The 23,859-nt window shown below is 48.6% G+C and overlaps 6 protein-coding genes across 6 annotated transcripts; 3 read left to right on the plus strand and 3 right to left on the minus strand.

Moving 5' to 3' along the window:
• Positions 1 to 379: 379 nt before the first annotated feature.
• FPOAC1_008318 (uncharacterized protein) lies at positions 380 to 1,232 on the minus strand (the record flags this gene model as incomplete). Its single annotated transcript, XM_044852763.1, has 2 exons — positions 380 to 625; positions 909 to 1,232. The coding sequence occupies 2 exons, from the start codon at positions 1,230 to 1,232 to the stop codon at positions 380 to 382; spliced, it is 570 nt and encodes a 189-aa protein (XP_044705433.1).
• An 8,162-nt stretch (positions 1,233 to 9,394) lies between these two features.
• FPOAC1_008319 (uncharacterized protein) lies at positions 9,395 to 10,170 on the plus strand (the record flags this gene model as incomplete). Its single annotated transcript, XM_044852764.1, has 2 exons — positions 9,395 to 9,727; positions 10,006 to 10,170. 2 exons carry the CDS (start codon positions 9,395 to 9,397, stop codon positions 10,168 to 10,170), a joined length of 498 nt encoding a protein of 165 aa, XP_044705434.1.
• A 3,759-nt stretch (positions 10,171 to 13,929) lies between these two features.
• On the minus strand, positions 13,930 to 14,558 carry FPOAC1_008320 (uncharacterized protein; the record flags this gene model as incomplete). Its single annotated transcript, XM_044852765.1, has 3 exons — positions 13,930 to 14,221; positions 14,275 to 14,420; positions 14,505 to 14,558. 3 exons carry the CDS (start codon positions 14,556 to 14,558, stop codon positions 13,930 to 13,932), a joined length of 492 nt encoding a protein of 163 aa, XP_044705435.1.
• Positions 14,559 to 15,675: 1,117 nt separating this feature from the next.
• FPOAC1_008321 (uncharacterized protein) lies at positions 15,676 to 17,055 on the plus strand (the record flags this gene model as incomplete). The annotated part of the gene is made up of 1 exon (XM_044852766.1): positions 15,676 to 17,055. The coding sequence occupies one exon, from the start codon at positions 15,676 to 15,678 to the stop codon at positions 17,053 to 17,055; it is 1,380 nt and encodes a 459-aa protein (XP_044705436.1).
• A 1,812-nt stretch (positions 17,056 to 18,867) lies between these two features.
• On the plus strand, positions 18,868 to 20,370 carry FPOAC1_008322 (uncharacterized protein; the record flags this gene model as incomplete). Its single annotated transcript, XM_044852767.1, has 4 exons — positions 18,868 to 19,242; positions 19,291 to 19,515; positions 19,565 to 20,165; positions 20,216 to 20,370. 4 exons carry the CDS (start codon positions 18,868 to 18,870, stop codon positions 20,368 to 20,370), a joined length of 1,356 nt encoding a protein of 451 aa, XP_044705437.1.
• Positions 20,371 to 20,800: 430 nt separating this feature from the next.
• On the minus strand, positions 20,801 to 22,622 carry FPOAC1_008323 (uncharacterized protein; the record flags this gene model as incomplete). The annotated part of the gene is made up of 4 exons (XM_044852768.1): positions 20,801 to 21,448; positions 21,509 to 21,948; positions 21,998 to 22,144; positions 22,196 to 22,622. 4 exons carry the CDS (start codon positions 22,620 to 22,622, stop codon positions 20,801 to 20,803), a joined length of 1,662 nt encoding a protein of 553 aa, XP_044705438.1.
• Positions 22,623 to 23,859: the final 1,237 nt, after the last annotated feature.

Raw genomic sequence — 23,859 nt, forward strand, 5'->3', positions numbered from 1 at the left:
CAGTGCGAGGGCGGAGTTTGTCGTTTTTGTACCATCACCAAACCATTTACATAATGTAACATACAAGCAGTCCTGCCAACAGGATGAGAGCTATTGCAGAGAGCCGCCAATTCCTCCCCAGATTCATGATAACTTAGCAAAACGAACTACAGAATGGGAACCAGGTGCGCTGGTACACATGCTGATAGCTAAAACAACATATGCCTTATGTGCCATGCTACAACTACTCACCTCACTTAAGGCATTTTCACTAACTTACCAGGGTCATTAATAATCCTCGCCGCGGCTGACCCTTTCCCAAAATCTACGGAGCCTCCACACACGTCCTACCCCGCGGCTCTCCTCCCATTTTCTTACACCATCCTGCCGCTCTCTGACTTCACGTTTCCATCGGGACGCTATCCATTGCCGAAGCCCATCCTTGACCTTTTCCTTCTCGATAGCCTTCTTCTTGGCTACAATGGCTGGCGCGACATGCACTGAGGTCATGCCGGGCACACACTCCTTTGGCAACACTGAACGCTCGACTAAAGATGCGGCCGAAGGCCTTGCTGCCAAACGCCGAGATAAGCGGATCGAGACCAAGGATCGGGCCAGGCGCCGTGAAACTAAGGAAGTATTCGTCCTGAAAATGGAACGAGTAATGAGGTCAGCAAGAGACGGGCGGGACGGCGACCAAAGACGCGATGTAAGATATGTTCTGACTCGCAGGAGCCGGTAGTGATGCAAGATAGGAGCTTGAGATATATCGCGAAGAAGATGGCTTGCCTAGTTCTCTATCAGCCTCAAGAAACAGAGACCTTTGGTTATCAGGACAGGACGGTCGTCGGGTAGCTTGCATGTGTATCCCCAAGATATCATCAAAGAGTGGAATAAGTTTTTGCTAACGGTGGATGAGGACCACTTACCCTCGACGTTGACAGAAGGTCATTGACGTCCAAGAAACCCATAATGTGAAACAAAACCTCGTTTGGAAGATCCTCTAGAGATTGATGTTGGACGATAGCCTCTGGTAGCCCGACCTTGCCCCCAGTGCTACTGAAGAACACAGAAACTGGAGAAGTGCCAACAATCGAGGAGTCTGGGGGTACCCCCGGATAGAAGTTGGGATCCATCGAGGCGATGTCCGGTCGGGCATCAGTGACGAGTGAGGTTGCAGGGCTGGGTGCTCTTCCGTCTTCGTTTAGAACTAGACAGTTGGGATTCTCGTGATGGGGCGACGCGAGCGACATTTGATGTACCTGCGAGGTGACTTGGCCGGGCGATGTGGCAACAGTGTTCATCACAACTTGGTGTTGATGATGGGCGTGTAATAGGCGTTGGAGATCACTGGTCAAGGGTGTGGGTTTGACAGGGAGTGCACAACGAGACAACTTCTGAGACCAAGAAGACCCGAACCGTGGAGCTCAAGCGAGTCGGAAAAACGCAGGCAAGAGGCGAAGACAGCTAAGTGTGAAGCAGGTGTCAAGTGGTTGTCACATGTGCCGCTTGGTTGAGGCTCCGCAGACCTGACTGTGGCAGTTGGTGTGTAATTGTGACAAGACAACGCACCGATGTGGACTTCTGGTTAAAGAACAAGAAGGAAGCCGGGGAAGCCGACAGAAAAGAAAGTGGCAATGAGGTAAAACGCGAGGAGGGATAAATGCAGCGCGTATGAAGTGCGGTCGCCGATATGGTCGGTCGTGACCAGTGTGCCCGATGGGTCAGAGGATACGGGCAATCTGAGAACTGGCCGAGCGGCGCGAGGACTCCAGTTGATGTTGGAGTTGTTGACCGCCGAACACGAATTGACTCAGTGATGAAATATTGATATAGGTTAGAGTATTGATTTAAAAAGAGAAGTGCACTAGATATAAACAGTAGGTAGGCTGGGGTGGTTTGCTAGTCTTTTCGCAGCTTCGTTCTTTGCGATTTTGTTTTTGCCAAATGACGGGTATGATTAGGTATGAGATCTGCTATGTAATTTAGACGATGTTGAATAAGCAGCTGTTATTATGACACAGCATCAATTGTATGATTTTGAAAGGTATTTGAGAGCAAATGAGACATTGAAGTTGTTGAAACTTGGAGTTGAGGGGAAGAGGTGGAGAAAGAAGGACATATGTGGTTAGACAGTTATGGGGCCGTGCGTAAGCTGCCACTAGAAACCTATCTAACGGCGGAACTTAACTTAGGTAGTCTTACGAGAAGGCGCATGGAGCGGCACCTGCCATAGGTCCATTTAGGCGTTCAGAACCTCAGGTACCGTTTCCAACGATCGTGCGTGGTCAGGAGACCTGAGAAGCAAGCACTTAAGTCTTGATAGGACAGTAGGAAATTAAGAAGAGCAAATCACAAACAGTCCCATATATCATCGAACTTGCATTCAATCCCATCAAATTGTGCATTCAAGCGTTGCGACTTGATAAGAATTAGGTGCATACGATTTCTGCCTCCCAATTCTTTTGCTTTCTTTCCTTCCTTCTTTCCTTTTCTTACCCGGCCATGTCTAGGTACGTAGTACCTGCCATACCAAATTCAAGGAATACTGGGTATCTGGGCAGGTGCCTACATATCCAGGTCAGTACCTAGGTAGGTACCTACTAAGGTAAGACAGCCCGACAGCCGGCCTGTTTTTAGGCCACCGTGTTGAACGGCAGGAAGGTTCCTACCAAGATAACCTCTGTTGGTTCGCGTCTTATTCTCACCGCCCCCTTCTAACATGGCAACAAAGGTATTCATTATACGCAACCCAATGTTCCTGCTATTCACTTGTCGGATACTCAGGTAAACATCGCCATTCACCCGACGACGCAAACAAAACAAACCATCCACGCGCTAGTCCTGCAAGCTACCGCAGGCACGCACACCCACTTGCAGCACATCATACACATCACATCACACATCTGCCTCCACTTGCATATGCCCATCACAGCCACCCGGAAGATCTCCTTCAACTTGCGAATGGATGTTGTCTCACAAAGTTGCGCTTGGCACTCCAGGCACTGGGCTTGCCTTATCGACATTCAGGCTGTTATTGCACGCCTAGTCTACACCTTGAGGAAGAAGCTGCTATTTGTTGACGGAAACAACCCACCGCAAGATCTATGACGGTTTTTTGTACTCAGAGATGAGCGCTGTTCATGCAACATTTGACCCAAGACTATGTTTGTTCAGCTTGTGCTGACGTTGCCGTGCACACAATCCCCCCGTTTCCATCCGCTGCCCGTAATCTTTCATTATTTTCTGTGTACACCTTCCCTACACTATTATCATCATCTGGGCGTGGAAAAGAAATTAGGGCGGGCAAAATTAGAGTTATTTCGCCCAAGTTCTGTCCCGCTCTTGGATCACTTGCTACACTCAACTAATCCATCTTTGCAGCCACGCGTTTTCTCGGCGCTGTGACGTGGTTGTCAATTCACCTGAGGCTGCGGCCAGGTTCTGCACCTTTACAGGCAAGAGGACCTTAGTGTCACTCAATGGGTAGACTCCGTCGCAGCAATCGCTGGCAAGACCTCGTTCCCTGAACCGCTCGTTACATCCAAGACTATGGCTCCTACTAGGGAGTTCAATAAATTACATCATCCTCGTTGGTTGGATTTGGATATTGCGTTTGCCATAATTCAAAGCACGCGTTACGACGTATGAAAGAAACTTTTCGTTCGAAGTGCTATTATCCAGAATCACACGTTACTTCAGCAATGCTCAAGAATGAATAGTGCACATACAATTTGGCCTACTCAGCAGACGTATTGACTATCCGTACGCGATAGGGAGGGAATTCATTGAGTCCTGTTGTGGTTGAAATGCCTGCTGGAATCGGTTCGACTGATGAAGAGCTCGCTCTTACAACTCAGCCTTATTAACGGTCGTATGTCATCCGTATCTTGCGCCATCAAAAAAAGATCTTAGCGTTGCTAGGATTATCTTCGAACCTTAATAACAGCCAATCATGCTTCCCAACAACTGTCCATGCGGCGACAATGGAAACGCGTCTACCATACAGAAGACCCATTTTCCAGCCGCTGACCCCTGACTGCTTGCTTGCCAGGTCTCCCCACACGGCTGTAACGTTAATAGGACTTGACATCAACTTGAACATATTCCTGCGATGAAGGCGAGTCAGCAATCCGGATAATGCTGGAACCTAGGTGATCGGAATAAAAAAACAGTAAGAGCCAGGACAAGAATGGGGATCTATCTCTGATTACCGCGCGCTACCAGAAGAGAAGAAGAGAAGAAGAGCGACAAGTTTAACCAATCGCTGCTCTCTAATTCTTCTTCAGACTTTGTAACAGAGTTCCACATTGGTTCCGAGTTGGAGACATGCAGCGGTCTTCGAACACATGATTTACAGCAACCCAGGCATTTGGTTCAGACTGAAGTCGGAAGGTTAGATCGCAGCCTCTCAATCTACACCTCGCCGGGCGGTGCCAGTCACGGATTCTTTGTTGGCAGCTGTGGCTGGCAGGATTGGAGCCTCAATAAAGCAATGGCTTGTTTGGGTTTGTTCCTGTGTCACTCTTCTCGTACACTATCTCGCTGGGAGATACGCTGGCAAGCAGACAGACATCATCGTCACTCCACCTTCACAATTGCGTTTGATGCTTGCAAGAAAACAGAGAAAAGCATTGCGGAGCGACAGGAAACGGAACATTCGTTGGAACGCACCACATGCATCCCAATCAACAAACCAAAGTCCGACTTGAGAGAGACGTGATGGCATGAAAAGTTAGAAGCGGGCCGGCCCGGCCGCTGAACCGGGCCGTTGTGATCATCAGGCTGAGGCCCTGAAGAGGCCGATGATCTGTGTGCCTACAAAGACTGGCGAGATCGCCCACATGATACACAACCTCCGCGATGGTCAGACCCTGGCCTTCTAGCTGGCTGTTCTTGACTACTTGGCCGGATGTTCAGAACGGCGGATCCTCCCAAAACGTGAGCTTACACCTTGTGTATAGCTAAGTGCATACACCCACTCAAACGAATGCGTGTGCACGCAGAATATACCGGCACCCAATATATGTGCGGAAGGGTATAATCATTTGCGATCCCGGCCACAGAGATCAAGTATTCTACATGCATCCCTGTTGAGCCCAACACTGCCCAATTTGAGAGTCTAGTATCAATATATTCCTTACCAGCCCCCTAACCTCTCACGCTGATTATCTCATGCAGGTCGTGAAGTCATCACGGCCGAGTCAGTTTCCCGAGACGCAGGCCATTCCCGAAGCAGAAGGCCAGCTCATTAGTATACAGATGCCTTGTCATGGAACCCTGTGATGAATACTTTGTCACCGCCATGTTCCATGCTTGTGTCTAATGCCACATGTGTTCATCACTAGGTTGGCTATCACACCCACTGATTGTTTGGGAGCCAGAGTGTTGCCTTTGAAAAGACAGAATAGGCCTACCTTTTCGGCATACAGCTATGCACGTCTACGTAGTATCGCAATGAGCCACTCCCAAATCGTGGTTGTTATGGCCCGGTACACCGACTCCAAAGTATCTACACTTGGTTTCATCAACCCTCTATAACTCAACCAGTAGCACTGCTGGTCAGAGGCTGTATTACTCAGTGCTGTGCCGTACGTATCTGGGATAATAGTTTGTGGTTCAACGGCCAAATCGAAACCAGAGGCAAAGGATACACAGACACTCACTTTGCCCCCCAACCAAAGGTCTACAGTATATTCAGCGGAGTCGATGTGATATATAATTCCTTTACATGGCTAAATTGAGTATGGGGTTACGTCGAGCGAGGCGTGCATATCATCCCGGGGCCCTGTCGAACCGAAGTTGATCACATGAGGCGACAGAAGTATTACTGGAGGATGTTAAGAGGAGAATATGATGCGGCGGTGTCTATGGAACATCGACAAGCATTCGAATCTCCTTCTCCTCTGGGAAGCCCATGAATGCAATGGCCAGGCTACAGTCTGGCCCAGAGGGACGTTGCCACGTTGTCCATTAACGTACCTTGTGCGCATCAGCGTGGTCTTGAAGCTACTTTGAACCGTCCGCAACCTAGTTTGACAAAGGAGCCCAGAGGGTCACAAACTACAAAAACGGCCGGTGGCAAGACGGATGAAGCAATTCATGTGAGCTGGCAGCCATGCATGGGGACCATGCAAAGGCCCCCTATTGTCGTTTTCCATCGCTGCGATGTACGCGCAAGCAGTCACGAGTTTGCGACCTCTTTAACCTCATTTCTGGTCTAACCTCTGTATACACATAATACCCGAAAGTCAACTAAGCGCACGGGGACAATGGAGAGAATGTTACTAAGGTGTGAGCTCCTCGAAAAGGTTTATTGTTGAGAAGAGCCACTATCACCAGAGGAACTGGAAGTTATCACAGCATCTGAACCTATTTGGGTTTCGACGGCTTGCTCGCCAGGATAGCTATGTTGGCGTGCCACATAAAAAAGCAAAGACGCTGCACAACTACGGAAGCAATCGACCCGGATAGATGAACCATGAGGTTCAGTTGGACAAACACGGTTAACCGCCAGGGGTCATAGAAACACAAAAGAAGACTCAGAACGGTCTGCAAAGCCAATGTTAGACCCCTCAGTGGCGATATCCTTGCATGATGTCTTATCCTGAGCTTGAAGTTGAGAAAGCAATTTGCAAGGTTTATGGTCCCAACAGAGTCCTGAACTGAGCGAGGAAAGAGATTAAATCCCAAAGAAGGCTCTGTTGACAAGATAGGACGACACGATGTCGTAAAAAGCAGTTGATATGCCGTAGGCCACAAGAAAACCCAATGGTTGATCTTGACCTGCAGTCTCTTTCCCGAAGGGCCGCTGGTACCATCAAGCTCGAGTCCACCAGGGCCTGGTGCACAGAGCAGGAGTAATCAGCGAACCACAGCCCTTGTTTTTACCGAAAAAGTCAATCGTCGAGATTGCAAGCCATGGGAATCCCCTTGTTTCCTGACACTTGTCTGTCCTCGGGACGAACCATAACGCCCCACACGGCCGCAGATCAAGACACCACCTTGTGTATACTGGACTAGGACAAGACTTCGAGGGGAACAGGGCCGAGGCCATGCCTGCAGCGGGAAGTGCACAGAGCTCCTATCAATAACATGGCCGTTTTCGTGGCCCGGCTGCCTCATGATTTCGCTACTAAGAACGCGCCATGGAAGACTTATGGAATGTTGACAGAACAGATGCGAATCCAGTACGGACGTGACTGATACTGATTAGTTACAGAGAGAATGTGAAGAATGGAAAAATAAGCATCAGGTCAAGCTCTCTGATATCTCTTTTACACACACCTGTGCTCTGCCAGGAAAGGCACCCAGACCATATCAATCTGCCAGGTGTGTATTAGGACAGCGATAACGGTTGTTCAAGACAAATTGAATTTACCAAGGTAGATGCAGTAATGGAAATTCATCAAAGTATCCCCGCAGGTTTGTCGAGAGGCTCTGGCCGGCCGTCAGCCCTGCTTTTTGTTGATTTCACTGCAGTCACAGCATCATGGTGAAGTGCTGTACACACAACATACTGCAGTAGCATCTTGTGGTGTGGGGATGCCCCGTTCCTCTACCCTGCCTTTACTGTAGTTAGTTACTGATCCTGAGAGGGGGCGTGTATCGGACTCTAGGCCTTGATCAACGTGTATCGGACTCTAGGCCTTGATCAACGTGGCAAGCGACCACCGGGCTTTGCTACCATGCTGTCAACTCTTACACTGGGCTGTGATATTCAGAGTTTCTGCCTTTACATTTGAAAGACTTGTTGGTAGCAGTCGCACTACCAAGCAGACAAGATATGAAATGTGGCTCGGGGAGAATCGAGAATGGAGAAAAGTCCAGAGCAGCAGGCGGTCGCTGTTAGGTGGCTCTAACGTCGATATACATGCTGCAGGGTCTTTGGGAAACACATGCTCGCAGATTGGTTACTCCAGCACCACATCTTAACTCAGGAACCGCGTAGTTCAAGGCTAGAGCCGTCAAATAGCCACGGTACGTTAGTGCGGCAGCGGTATGAGGTAGAGAGAGGTGACGGTGGGTTGGGAAGGGTGAGGGGGTGCGTCCAAGGCACCTCTTGTGTGAAGCATATGTATACAGGTAATGCGATGGGAGAACAGCTGTATGGAGCTTCAAGTACGGATACCCAATCGACGCATGCAAGCAAGCCTCTTTATCCCGCAGGAACAAAAGCAGACGCAGATGCAGAAGGGAAAGAGCAAGCACAAATAGTGTGACGGCCATTAATCTGGCCTGCCTTGAAGGCCAGGGGGTTAGGGAAAGAAGGCGATTGCTTGTTGGGTGTGCGGGAGTCCCACATGTGGATGTGGGATGCCATATACAGCACGACGATCAAATCCACGAAGAGACTTTTCGAATTGAACAGGTATAAGTTGGCTATGGCATCCACTCTATCCGAATCGAACAACACATATGCATCATTTAGTGCTTCTTGCACCAAGTTTGCTTTCAAAATATATTGACGGATAGACCCCAAGAGCTCTTGACCAAACATCACTCTTGGAAACCAAACTCGACCACCACTTGGACTCAAGACTTTGTCTTGGAACCTGGAGAAACACCGAACAGCACTCAAACACAAACGAACGAGGCGGGATGCGAGGAACCAAGTAACACATTTCTGTTTTGTGTTATCTGTTTGCAGCAAAAGAAAACTCGTTGCGATCAACCTCGATACTGGATTAAGCTTCCAGATCATACAAACACCAACAATCGGGACATATCATTTACTCGAAACCAACAGCAGTCAGTACTATAATACAACAGAACCTATTCGACCCCGGCCGCATTCTGTCCAACAACAGTACTCGATTCGTAGGTAAGTTAGATTCATTAATTCGTTATTCTAAAACCACCCTTCAATTTCACCAATTTCACCTCGTTCCTTGGTGGCTACGCTGTCATGGTTGAACATTGCCTCTAGTGACACCGGCCAGATGCCAAGGTATAACAAGGCACGGTGAGCATGATGCCGAAACAAAGCAATAATATGTTATCACAACAAGAATAGTTAAGCCAGTGATGAAGATTCCGAAATGAGACAAATAAAGGATATAGACGATGAGAGAACGCCAATGGCTGACCTACCATATCCTAGATTTCCTTCGGTACACAAGAGCGCGGCTCATATTTGTACTATTTTGTCTCGACCATATTGTTTGACTCGTTTCGACTTCACCGGACCGGATAGGACTGTTCCTGGATCGCTTCAATAGAATTGGATAGTTGATCTAGTCGAGCTTCGGGGTTCGGTTCGCATCGACTGCAAGTTCGCCTCCTCGACTCCGCTCTCCGCCCTCGGTCGTTCCGCTACTTATCCTCTTCTGTCCAACTAGTTAGAGGCACTCTGTCTCCTGCATCTCGAATAATCAACCTCGACCCCTAGTCATCACACAACTGCCCCCCAGCCATGTGCTACTTCGACCAGACTCGCTGGATATGCGGCTATTGGCGTTGGGGTCACTTCCGTCAGCAGTGCAACAAAGAGTACCGTATGGGAGAGACGTGCGGACTAAAACTTGTCTACGACACCAAGAACGAGCCTGAAATTTGTAAACTCTGCAGAGATATAGAGAAGAAACAACGCCGCTATGACAAGATGTACAGCGACGTCCAACGTTGGCATCGTGAGGGTGGTCGCAATGCCACCATTGAACGAACGTGCGCTGAAATGGACGACGTGCTAGGTCAAATGAACCGCATGACGAGGGAGCATGATCAAAGGCTAAGAACGCTTGGCCAGGTGAGTTTGAAGCATTATTTACCTTGATTTCATACCTATCTATCCTCTTCGAGTGAAGAGGATATTACACCAAAGAAAGGCGGGAAAGAGGCAACGGACGCAAAGAAAAGAACAACCCTCTATAACTGAAACAATAGAGGGACGGGAAGGTAAGAAAGGGGTGTGAGGGGCGTGTGCCTGGGCTATAATGGTGGTGTTGCTTGCATACAACGCGTGGGCTGTGGATTTTGGGTTACGCAGAGATTGTGAGCGAGTGACTAACCTATTCTTGCAGTAAGATGACAGGATCTCAGAACCGATTTGCCAACGGAGCATATCCTGAGCTACTAGAGCAAATTATGCTCTACTGCTCTGCTTTGCCGAGAATGATGGCATATAGCTCATTCGGCGAGCTGATGACGGAGCAGAGGTCTACTAGGACACCGACGCATGTTATTCTATAATGATGATGATTATGACAACCTTGCTTTCTATGCGCGCGAAACGAGACGGACGAAAAAAAGGCGGCCTACAGCTGATGCCGAAAGATGGAGTTCAGCCAAGAGTGGAAGAGGGGCAGAAGAGCAAAGGACGGACAACGGGTGAGAAAGCGACCTCTCCCGTGGGTGAAAACTGTTGAGAAGTGTTTATTCTCTTCTTCATTCCTACCGTTTCCCCATGTGTCAGAAGAGGCAAGTCGTTTACCCTTCGTCATCTTCCTTTCAACATTTCGGATACATTGGCAGAGTGTCGTGAAACGCACGACGCGAGAGAGTGGGAAAGACAAAGAGGCTACGGATAAAAGAGTTCGAGAATTCTGAGGCAGGCGCCGGGGGCAGGCACAAGCAGCCTGTGGGACAAAACACGAAGCCCTCGGAACAGTCAGATCATGTTTATATTCTTTCCTTACAGCCATGGATGCGAATCAGGTGGGAAACAGGTCAATTCAGCGTGTTCTATCCCAAAGAACAGCGGCGTTCTGCTCATCTGTATCTTAAATCAGTGTATTCCATTAAGGTCCCCCGCCCTAGTTTGTACCGAAATGTAGAAAATGCCGACGTGGGACAGTGGCAGTGCCAGCATTGTGTGCATGGATGAATAGGCGGAGCCAGGGTGTGTGGACCAAAGTACATACATGCACAATTAATGAGGATGATTCTCTGTTTCTGGCATAGGTTATTCGGCAATGCCGCAAGCTCTGGGACAAGGAGATTGACACAACGATGGCCATATCAGGGCAGGACATAAGTTTTCAATGATGTATCAAAATCACCAGGTAGGCATAGATATGAGGAGACAAGAGACATCGATTGAGGGAGCACAACAGAACGATTCTTTCTACCCATGCAGACACAATTGACAAAATGTTCTTGACCGCACGGGATAGGATAACAATGGAAGCGGGCTACTTTCCACATGCAGTGAAGTTAGGTCGTGTAGCACAACCAAATGAGCTGGATCTATCTTGAATTTTCCTTGTGCTGAGGGGCGCCATGTTCAATCCTGGAGGTCATTGCGTAACGTGCAATGTGCAACAAGCCGTTTGATCAAGGTCTGGATATGTTTTTGTCTAATCGGGGTTTGGCGGGTCTATGGGTCGGAGCCCCAAGTCCTTCATCATCGAATAAGAAGAAGGGTGGGCGAATCTGCTGGTGCTCAAATGGTAACTGGTGTCGGGACTTGGGATACCCCAAATGTCCCAGATTAACTTGGTGGCTTAACCGTCCCTCGAGTGGTAGCATGAGATATGTCTCTCATGCATCATAGCTTTAGTTAACGTCTCTAACGACGCGTGTACTGTACGAGCAAAGTTTGCAAAGCGTCGCCCGTAGTGTGGACTGCCCGATATGGGCCGACCAAGTACATACAGTACCATGTGTAGAGATCGAGGCGGCGGGGACCAAGCTGGGGGTTGAATTTGTGGTCGGTGAGCGCGGAGTTTGGGCGACAATAAACCAAGAGAACTACAGCTACGTAATCCAGTAGAAGTTAAATTTCGTGTAGTGTTCTATCGAGGCGGATATCAGAATTGTCGAATCGCGAGATGGGTTTGGTGGGAGGACCACAGCAAATGCCAACAAACCATGTGCCAGAGTGGTCCCATAGACTGGCACATGGCAGTGGCATCAAGAGCTTGGGGGGCCTCAAAACATCGAGCGTCGAACACTCATGCGGCAACCAGTCCGTCCTACTTGATATCGTGTAGTGCGGTTTAAAGAACCAAGCGCAGCAAGTACAAAAGTAGAAACCCATGAGTGTGAGCGAGGGTGGCGGGTGGAGACGACTGATCATCAGGGCTCAGATTCAGGCTCAGGCTCAGATAATTAATTAGCCAGGCGAGCTAAGTAGTGCTGTAATTGCAGGCATCGTGCTCTTGAAATGCGGTCTGCCGGGCTAGTCAGGGTTGCTTTCCATGGAAACATTCGAGAAAAGAGACTGCGGTGAACAATAACAGCATGTGACGAAGGGTCAATGCGAGCTCTACTTGTCCAACCTGCACAAAAGCTGCGAACGATTTGGACAAAGTCGCAGAGGGCTTGAACCCATAAACGCGGTCCTTGTCGTATCTGACTGGTCGAATCCATAATACCTGTCCGCCTCTGACGACCTTTCCCTTGCAACCCCCCTGGTCGTCCCGGCCTGACCCGCGCCGCTTATAGCGTCCGTTAGGTTCCTCGCACACAGACTCTTTCCGTTTGGGTAGAGTACATGAGTACAGTACTGTGCAATGTATGTAGTAGCTTGGGACTCATTCCAACATCCACGGCCCGCCCCTGATTGAAGGAAATTCGAGCCTTGTCTCAGACGGGCCCGGCCTCCCGCCTACGGGGTTCAGGGGCCTAATGTCTCACAGAAAAGATATGGTTAATTATAGATGGTTGGTTTGTTTCCCGACAATATGGCTCTCCTAACCCGAGGGTATGGATAAGTTCCGCGCCTATCTCCTAGACGCGGCCACTCACCCAACGCCATGGCGGACCAAGAGCGACTCGGCACACCCCCATCTTCTTGTTAGCGACTCCGTGATGTCGCGGTGTGGAGGGCTGCCGCAGTGAGAGCCATGATCCTTTAGTACTCGAGCAATTCCCGAAGGCTTGGAACGTGGACGGGATCTTGGTCGGGTTGACGAAAGAGATCCATCACAATGTCACCAGTTGGATGGGGACCCATGTAAGTTGCCCATCAACGGTGCGAGCCGAAGACGGAGAAAACCAATCTAAATCGAGGGCCGACGGCAAGCTAGAGGGCCAGACGGACGGCGGCCATTCACCTCTTCGAATATCTGACCTCTCCCCTGGTCTAGCGTCTGCTACCACCCCACCGACTGCCGGGTCACCCCAAGGTCAATGAGCCCGCAAAGTGAAGAGAGCGCACGTGTCTGCTGCCTAATGGGTATTTCAAGCCAAATCAAGTCACACTTGAACAATAAATTGCTAGGCCCTTTGACTCTGCGAGACTCTAGCTCAACGCTCGTGCGCGCTGGTTGCAAGAGAAAGAAAGGTCGGCGGTACGGATTGATGACGAGGGTCGAAACACTAAGCCGACTAGGGTTGCGTTCCCAAGGGCCCAGCTCAATATGACGAGGGGGAAATTTTCTGTAGTTTTCGATTGGATGTCTGTTTGTACAAGTCCACTTCCTACCCACAACAATCAAAGACGAAGTCCCAGCAAAAATCCCTAGCAGGGAAAAATGACATGAAGAAATACTATGTACGAGATAAAAGAAAGATGATGAGAATTAACCCTGTGCCGGATACCGACTCCTAGTTGGGTTTCATACGATGCAGCGACTATTTCTGCTGATCAAAAGGTTATGCTGTTTCCGTGAAACAACAACCATAAGAGGCCGCAATGGCCTTATTAGTTGCGGCTGGTATAAAAGGGAAGACGGGTTGGTCGGTGATCCCCTGCGCTGTCTGTCCCGCTCATTATATCGTTTCCACTTCGCCCATGTACCCTGACAGAACCAAACCGATACAGGTGCCAGCCAAACTGAACTAAGCCAGATGAAAAGGGAAATTGGACTGGGCGAGCGGGACCTTCCGCTTTCTGAGGCTTTCAACGCCCAAACGGACGGCATCGTGTCTTGAATCTTCTTTCACCAAAACAGACAGTTGCCTGCCATAACTGCCGACTCCACTCTGGCGGCATCCGGCTTCTAGCTTGGAATCTCCTGGACGACAAAGCCTTTGCTTCATCTAAATCTTGAGGACGGACCGTCATCACTGCATTGCCGCTGCAGCATCAGCAAATGTCCCCACAAGGGGACCGTCGTCGCTCTCTATCGTCTTGATGCTGGCCGGTCCGTTCTTCTGCATCTCAATCGTCTCGTCTTCGGGCAACCAGTCAACCTTGACGCCGCTCACAGGAGTGTTGTCACCCTGGTTACCGAGCTTTGCCACAAGATGCTGGTATCGGGCAAGGCGTGCACCTTGGCCAGCATAAGCAAAGGGGGTAGTGGTTCCACGATTTCCATTCTCTTGAGGCGCGATGTCGAAGATGTCTACCATGTTACTGTCCACCGATGTTAGCTTCTTTTCAGCCTCTGATTCGGCAAGGCGACGCACTCTGATGTTTTGGCTATTACACGCTGTAAAGCCTCGTTCTCGCGTTGGGCTTCGAGGGTATCGTTCTCGCCATTTATGGCTTGGTCTCCAAAGCTGCCGTATTGCATTCCATTTGCCTCATCGTAAAGTAGGCGGCTCTCTTCCTCCTACACGAAACGTCAGCTGATATTCTGGTTGATGGGGTTTCGCTATACACGCGCCGTGAAGGCTCGCATCTATTGGAAGCGTACCTCATCGTAGCTGTTGCCATCGGCCCGTCCCAGACATGATGCGCAAGCTCCCATTATGGCTTAACAAAAAAGCAGGTTCCCATAGCAGATCGTAGTCAGAAAATTCGGTATGGAGCGGGTAGCGCAGTTGATCGAATACTATCGCATGAGCATATGCTTTCAAAAAGATGAGACAAAGTATGTATTAAGGAGCGTGGAAGGTTGTAGCTTGGTAGTACAGCCTTGTGAAATCGTGATCTTTGGTCGTCTGTCGCGCCTGCTTCACGACGTATGTACGTTGCTCCCTCGGTGGGTCCTTCCTCAGGAACGAACCCGAGGCCTCTTCGGATAAATACCGGCATAGGTAGTCGCCATCCACGGGCATCCTTTTTGGGGATGGTACGACGGGGTACCTGCCTCTAAGAGTATTCATGACCAGGTTAGTAGGTACCGGTACCCATCTGTTCAGCTAAACCACTTGATCTTATACTACAAACGACAGACGATGATGATTGTAATGTTTAAAGGGCATGCCCAGAGCTTGGAGCGGGATCTTTCGAACTTGTCTACAGACGGAGCGCGAATCATTTTCTGCAAGTGCTGACTGTGCAATGTCCATCCCTCAGATGACACTCCCTTCGTCAAAGGCCCTGATCAAGGGCGCAACACCATTTGTCAGTTGGTTCGCCCTCACAATATGTTTGCGAAGGGCAAACGACTAGTTTCCATCAATTTATTGATACTTCTTCCTTGATTTCCATCCCATATCTTTTTGGGTCTTCTCAGCGCAGTCCCCTTCCCATCTTCAGATGTCAAGTTGGCTGTCCCTGGCCCGCTCCGTGAAGGGAGAACACTACTCCTGTCCCTGTTCTATTGCCAATGTCTTTCTATCATGGATCTTCTGGGTCTGAATAACGCCTTGTGCCGCAGCTATCGCTTCTACACTTGGCAATAATCCTCCGCAAACAGGTTCCCTTTCAATAATAGTAGCATGCCCTATGCTCGGTTTGAAGCTGTTTAGAGCGACCATGTATAAATATGGACGACTATCGCCTGGCATAATCAATTCTCATCATCCTCAACACTTCTCTATCAGTTTTCTCTATCTTCTCTTACCTTCTCTTCGCTCAGTGATTGATTCGTCAACATCTAACTCCTCAATTCACTTTTTCTTCTGATACTCCGCCTCAAGATGGTTCGCTTTACTCCGTTGGCAGCTCTGGCTTTAGTGCCTGTTGCTCAAGCACGATTTGACTGGCTGTATGCACGAGACACCATTGCGCAGTGCCCCCCGTGCACCATGGAGGGCGAGGCTCAAGAATGTTCTTACACGGTGACAGTTACCGAACCAGCTGGGCCCTACGAGACCGTTACTATCTCTAATCCCAAGGGCTCTTATCACACAGTCACAGTCACAGAGTACGGCCAGCCTGGCAAGACTGTCACTATCACTCAGAACTATCAGGAGCCCGTGACCAGGGTTGTATACGTCAGCCAAGGTGAAACTCTCAATCCCACCAAGGAGACCGTTACCGTCACTGCTCCCGGCAAGGTTGTTACCGTCACAAAGACAGAGACCAGCGAGCATGTTGTCACCAAACAAGTGAACGTGTATCCCGGCCCTGAAAATTCGAACGGCAACGGATACAACCCCGGTCCCAAGACAGTAACCATCGGCAACGGATATCCCGCCCCCAGCGCTGACTCCCCTGGCTATGATGGAGCAGTTGTCACCAAGATTGTTGGGGGTGGAGATGACGTGGAATACCCCGACGACGCTCACACTGTCACTGTTATCGACGATGGAAAGGTCAAGACCTTGACATACACGGACGGTCACTACAACACCGTTATCAACACTGTGACTCTGAAGGATGGAAAGAAGATCGTCAAGACTGTCACTGCCGAGAACACAAACAACTATGTTATCACCAAGACCACCCACGAAGGTGGCAAGTACCATACCGTCATCGTCAAACCGGAGCCGACCGTCAGTACTATCACTGATGATAACGGCGACTACATTACCACTATTATCGAAACTCCTCACACATATACCTTGACCGCTCCTATCCGTTATGGGTCACCCAGCCCGACCGACGATGACTGCGAGACTATCACCAGGACTGCAACCTACACAGGCCAGCCTGAAGTCGAAATCATCGTTTACGATCCTGAGTCTGGTGATTCCACTTGCACAAAGGAAGACGGCCAGCCTTGTCACCCTGACTACGAGAACGACAAGACTGGCTATGATGACAACGGCAAGGACCAGGAGGATGATGACAGCAAGGGTCAATATGAGGTTCCTGCGTACACCAAAGTTCAGAGCGGCAGTGACGGCTACAACTCAAACGTCCCTGTCTACACCAAGATCCGCACTTATGGCAATGGTGACACCTACACTGAGGTCTACGGTGCTGATCCAACCGGATGCGAATCATTTGCTGTCTCCACCAGCATAGCAACCGTTTACAACACCGTGGTGGTGACTGTTGAGCCTTCAAGTACCCTGGCTTCTGACAAACGAGTCCCAAAGAAGGCTCGTTCACCTCTCTCTGTTCGGTGGTGATTCTTGACAGTTGGACATGATACATTTCTTTGGGTAACAAAAATCGAGAGGGAGTTTTATTGGGATGATATCACAGAGACGTGCCAGTGAAGGATTTTAATATAGGCCTGTAATTAGTATTGGAGGTAGTAGTTATGTTTTTTTATAGTAATCAAGTCTGAAGAGTTCTGTAACTATTGTCTAGGTTGCCTTGCTCAATCAATGATTATATTCTGACTTTTTACTCTAATAATATACAATGATAGAGAAATACAAATCCCATCTACGTCAGATATTAATAAATCTTCACCCTTCATAAACGCTGCAAATGGAGTACAATCTTTAGATGTAAGATTAAAAATTAGCGATTTACCCTACATTATCTTGCTTGACACATTTGTTTAGGTACGGCACATAAGTTACTTAGGTGGGCAAACTAGAAATATACCCAATCAATTTACTCCATCAAAAGAGACTGGAATGGTGGCTTGGTATGAAGTCTCAATTCGGGGGAATTTAAGACCAGAGGCGTTCACTTAGTGGCATTATGATTCAAGAGTTCTGAAAACTAATACGACATCAACTAGATATGCTCGACACCCAACAGTAAACTTCATTATTATTTAAGTCGACAACTTTTCCTGTATGACTTTACAAATCAAGATCTGAGTTGGTCATACATTGCTATGTTGCTTTCACAGAGCAGATGAGTGCAAGGCATCACAACCTTTTACTGGCTAATGGTAAATGTTATCGTCACAAAATGTGCTACTCTTTACTAAATCCATTCTACATGTGCCGAAATAGAACAAGAAGTGAAGATTTGTTACGAGCACAAGTTCCGGAAAGATAGGCATCACTACTCGAGTTAGCCAGTAACGTTGATGCCGAGTAACACGATATGTTGAGATACAGTGATCGAGTTCTTGTAACACTTGACGGGTTACGTTCCGCAGATTTGACATGTGCGTGGTCACAAACGCGCTGTTTTCATCCCTTTGAATCGAAACAACCCCGCTGCGCCGTATCTTGGATTCCAAATCATGTCTTGAAAGACCGGGCCAGAATGTCTCGGGCTTATCTCGACCGAGACAACCAGCCACTAGAAACTGTCTTTGTCCCCTTTGGCTTTTCAGTCTGTGTATCATTGCATCTGCAGAAGCCTTAAACGCTATGTACTATTGCATTGGCAATCCCATGCTTTTGAATATTTAGCCTGAGATACGATGGCTTCAGAAATCCCACTACTGGCTGTCTTTGCGAGACATGCAAACCCATTATAGTAAAAGCTTCTGCCGCAATTCTTGCCACCCACATTACCGTATCCGGATTGCCGTGTCGGATCGCCGGCCCTAGCGACATCAGATACAGGGGGGCTCCTTGTGCCTGGACTGTCCGTTGTTCCTGAATGCCAAGACTTGACTATAATAGTATGAGGCGTTACTTTAGGACGTTTGCATGCATCTGGTGATAATCTCCCATGACGGTCGTGCCGGTACTCCGTGTATCATAAAGAAGAAATCGACTTCATTGGGACAAGAGCCGTTTGTACTTGTTTGTCGCCATCAAAGGCGTAACACATTGGCTCTGGACCCCTCTCGAGTCAGAGGGACTCGACCATTATGGAGTCCGACCTTTACTATAACGGATCGACGCTTTTGTCTGTTCCCAACTCTTATAAGCTTAATTGTCAAGGGCTCTACATCTAGTCCTATTTGGTGAATTCGAATGTTTATCGTGCAGAGGCTCCTGTCGACTACTTAGGTTTCCAGGGTCCCTCTGCCGAGTGTTCAGTACTCGGTGTGTCTCATCATCATACAGTCAATCGATACAATGAAACCCTCACGAATACCAGCCGCAGCCCCAAACAATACATCTGGGGTTCTGAACTGCACACGAAGCTATGTCGGGATATGTGCTGTCGTAGTAATGTTGATGATGTCTACTATGGTTTGGAGACAGACAGACTTTGTAGTCGTTCGACTTCACACCTTTGAACCGCAACTACAGCCTCCTATAGCAACACCAGACCCGAAGGAATCCAAACCACTCGAGACCTCTGCAACACTTCCACGTTTTTGGTCGGCTAATGGCGAAAACATGGACGATCTAGCTCACTGGGAGAAGCCCAAAGGCGTTGAAAAAATCATGGGACTCGTCTTTTACGGACGGCGACAATCAGTCTCAATCTTAGATTGCTATCTCAAGGTAAGTTCCATCTTGCTAACGCATGTCTACAGTGACTGATGTCGATAGCGAAATCTTGTCAAAAATGGGGGCTTACTCGATGGAGTTATTTTCGTGGAACGAACCAAAGACCCTCAAGATCTGGCTCTCTTACAAAGGCTCCTAGAGAGTGAAGACACGTATCAAAAGTGGCAGGTTGAGATGTCTGATGAAGACAACTTCTCCAGTGGGTTCGGCAATTCTTATGACCAAGTCGAAGACGATATCATGTATGTCAAGATTGATGACGATATTGTAAGTTCAAGTTGACTTGTTTCTGCACGAGGTGTACTAAGTCATGCAGGTCTTTATGGAAGACAGTGTCATTCCATCTATTGTTAAGAAAAAGATTGACCATCCCGAATACTATATTGTCTCGGCAAATGTCGTCAACCAACCGCTATTAAGCTGGGTTCATTGGAATCTAGGTGCTATAAGGCCTTATCTTCCCGAGGTTGACACTTCAGGCAAAGCTATGCCTTTAGCCACGTCTACTGTATCAAAGCAGGAATGGAACCCGTTGCATCTTCCCCCATGGAACGGACCCGAGTCTTTCTCCGCTCAAGAATGGGACCCTGAAGGTACTAAACACCGCTGGTTGCCACTTGACAAGGGCGGCAAGGATCACATACTTGACACAACCCCCATTGAAGTCACCGAGTACGACCCCATGGGCCGTGGCTGGACCGAATGGACAATCGGCGCACAAGAACACTTTAGCTTTTTTGAGAATCTTGGGAAGAAGAAGTTATCAGCCTACAAGTTTGACACATGGGACTTTCAGTACGAGAGAATGGGCATCCAATTCGTTGCTTTATTGGGCCGAGACATCAATCGTGCCAAGCCAATCGAAGCAGATGATGAGAACCATTTTTCATGCAACATGCCACGAATACTTGGAAGACGTAAGTGGACACTGTCAAAAAGGACCGGATACTTCTAACAATAGTAATAGATGCCGTCGCGGACGGACGAGGTGTTGCTGCTCATTACAGCTTCGGAAGTCAGCGCGCCGGTATGGATCAAACTGATGTCCTCGATCGGTACAGATCTTTTGCAAGCAATCATATATGTGCTGGGCCTATGCTGTGGACACCGGAGGAGGGCTGAAACGTCTTCATCAAGCCTCTATCATTTTTTCTCTCTTTTGTACAGAACTGTGGATTAAGGTCGTGTGCCAGAAGCCTAGTGAGAGGCATGCATCCAGTAGAAACATCTATTAGGCGTGGAGTTTAGGTTGATACATAACCAAGGGGTAGTTGCGTATACAATCAATCAGCATATCTAGACGTGCACAGAATGAGAGAAATAGCGATGTAGAAAATAAATGGTAATATAAAGCTTATAGAAAACCTATTGACGATTGAGAAATGTGTTTTTTGCTTGTTTCTGGCTTTTAGTTTCGTCGAGGTGCCATCCACCGTTATTATATCAGAACACGCTTGCTAAACAATAATACAGTCAAAGATCGCAAAGGCTAGCTAAAGCCAAGGAACCAAGTCGAGCATGCCCAGATGGATAAATACTACAAAAGATTGACTCATGCAGCCGTCTTGGAGGGGTAGTCAGTGATCGACTCATGTCGGACAATAGCAGTCTCCTTCTCGACCTGAGCGAGATCGATGTGGGCAACAGCATCATCACCATCGAAGATACGGGCAATCTCCTCAAGAGTGGGGCCCTTGGTCTCGATGTAGAAATACCAGACGAAGACAAGCTCACAAAAATCCCAGAGAGTGTAGAAGAGCATGAAGTTCCAGTGGTTGGGGAAGTTGTTCCAGGCAAGCTTGTTTGTCTGGTTTCCAATGGCGAGGATGGCCTGAACGGTGATGTTCATGATCATCATGCCCTTGGCACGGAGGTGGAAAGGAAGAACCTCAAGGGCATAAGCGACGAGGAGACCAGAGAAACCAATGTCGTAGAAGATACCGAAGATCCAAACAGCGGCGATCTGAGCATAACCGGCACCTGTGTTGGAGTACGCGACACCACCATCAGGCTGTTCTTTTGTGGCAGGAGTAGCGTATTCCGAGTTCTCGTAGACACCACCAGTGATGGTCCAGAGGAAGAAACCGAAAACCATACCGGTGATAGCAGTAAGGAAGAGAGGGCGACGTCCGACCTTGTCGACGGTGAAGGCAGCACCAATGGAGATGATCAGATCGAGAATTGTCTTGCCAGCAGAGAGCTAAAAAGGAAAAGACCAGTCAGTAAAGTATTTATTGGGTGCCTAGGTAAGTAGACTTACAGCGAGTTTCTGGCCCTGTTCCTTGATGCCAGCACCTTCGTAGATGATGTCCATGTAATTGGAGAAAATAGCGTTTCCGGAATATTGAGAGATGATACCAAGGGAAATGATAATGGCGAGACGCCACCTGTTACCTCGGGTCTTGAGAAAGTCGACGTAGCGAGTAGACTTGGTAGAGTTATCGGCCGAGATGGTTTCCTTAATCTCACGGTACTGGAACTGAACAGTGGCGTTGTTCTCGTCACCGCCAGCATGATGCTTGGCCAAAACAGCAAGAGCCTCCTCGGGTCTGTCCTTGTTGATGAGGAATCGAGGTGACTCAGGAACCCACCAGATACCGCAAAGCTGGATGATGGAGGGGACTGCTTGAATGAAAGTGATGGATCGCCATGACCAGTCACCGTTGATGGATGCAGTACCCCAGCCAACAACGGAAACGACTGTGATGTATTAGCGATTGCTACGACTGCGAGATCAAAGGCTACTTACTCAGAGAACCCAAATTCCAGAGACAATTGTAGACAGCAGTAAGGGGACCACGGTGCTGAGGGTGGCAAATCTCGGTGAGAAGCATAGGGGAGGACATCTGGGCCAGAGAGTTACCGAAACCAAGGATGAATCGACCACCCATGTACACTAAAATCTTGTCAATGCCTTTTTGTGACATGCTAGTGAATTAAGACTTACTGCCATAACCGTTGCAGAAAGCAGAGACGAAAGCACCAACAATCATGATGACACAGCCAGTCATGATAGTGGGCTTTCGGCCCCAGTTATCAGCGAGATAAGGGACAATAAAGAAAGAGATAATGGAACCAATGTTGTACATGTTGATGAGGATTCCAAGCTTGCTTTCGTTCTTGTGCTCGGGGAAGTACTCCTTCCATCTATCCATCTGCTGGGAAGTGTTGACCATCATACCATCATATCCAGTGGTAGCCGAGGCAATCAGCAGGAAGATGATTAGAAAGTAGAGATTACGAAGATGAGGCTCCTTGTACCAGGTGACCTTTTCGAATCTTGGAGCTTCAGCTTGGGCAACCTCGAGAGGGACCCGATCAGTATGGACAGCGGCCTTTGAGCCGATAGGCTGCAGGAACTTTGGCAGAGCCATCGCGAGATGAGAATAATCGATCAACGGCGTAAGTGAGTTGACTCTGTATTGGCCCAACGAATGGAGTAGTGATTCGTCTCGTAAGGAGAGATGAATTAGTGAAGAACGAAAAACCCAGTGTCACACGGGATTGCACTACTACTTATACAGCTGGAGTAGGCAGAAGCAGTCACTACCCTGGCCGACCCCAGATTAATTAAAACGTCCTCAGTATGGAACGCAAGATACCGGGAACCCATGGTCAACCATTTGTGTATGGGTGTTGAGTATGCACCAACACAGCGAGGTGGATCCTTGAGCCCGGGATGGTGTTAGTAGGATCACCCGCAACGGAAAGACGGCTAAACAACTTAAACTGCCTCGTTTAGGTTGAATGGCACGTATAATGCTACCCATCGAAACCTGGGGTAACCTGACTTGAGCAGGTAAAGGTGCACGGTGGGTAGGTTTGGTCGATCACGCTCAGATATTGCATTGTGGTCCGGGGAAGACAACCCAAGATGGAGCTATTGGGCGACTCACACTGCACCACCAGCGGGCCGGGGCAGGATTAATGATCTTTACCCAATAACAATAGATTGTTCACTTCCCCGGTAATATTCGACACGACTGCCAGTCATCTCGACACCAACTATGACTGCAATTCACAATGCTGGGCCGCAGGGTGGCTAATATCGTCCTGTACGTGCCGCTCTGGAACAATTGATCTCCAGTACAAAGAGAGGTGGTCTGATTGACAGGGAAGAGGACACCAACAAATAAAGTAGCCTTTCCAACGTTTCAATAACCGTTACTCCAGCAGACGCAGGCCCTTGACAAACGAAGGTGATTGATGTGGGAACCGATGAGGTTGGACCCGCTTGACGACTTAGACACGAGTTTTTAGCGTACGCCACCCACAACGCTGGTTTGTTTTTCTTATTTGAACGACATGGATACTATATGCAAAACCGCTAGGTGTTGTAGTTGCTTCAGGCGTCGAGAGCTCCAACCAGCGGCAACAAGCGAGTGATTCTGGTACTCTGGACTATGCTGAGCTGCACTGCACTGTGCCCCAAGTCAGCCGTGATATCCCTGGTTCTCAATCTGGCCAACAAGACACAGGTCTAGATTAATTGATGTGACCTTAATACCCCATGGCCAATATGTGCTGATGACCCCTGTAGTCTATTGTAGCCGGAAAAATAGGAATGGTATTATCCGCCAAGTAGGGTTGACATCAACCAGCCCTTGTGCT

The sequence above is a fragment of the Fusarium poae genome, chromosome 3 (assembly GCF_019609905.1).
Source record: "Fusarium poae strain DAOMC 252244 chromosome 3, whole genome shotgun sequence".
In the NCBI taxonomy this organism is placed as follows: Eukaryota; Fungi; Ascomycota; class Sordariomycetes; order Hypocreales; family Nectriaceae; genus Fusarium; species Fusarium poae.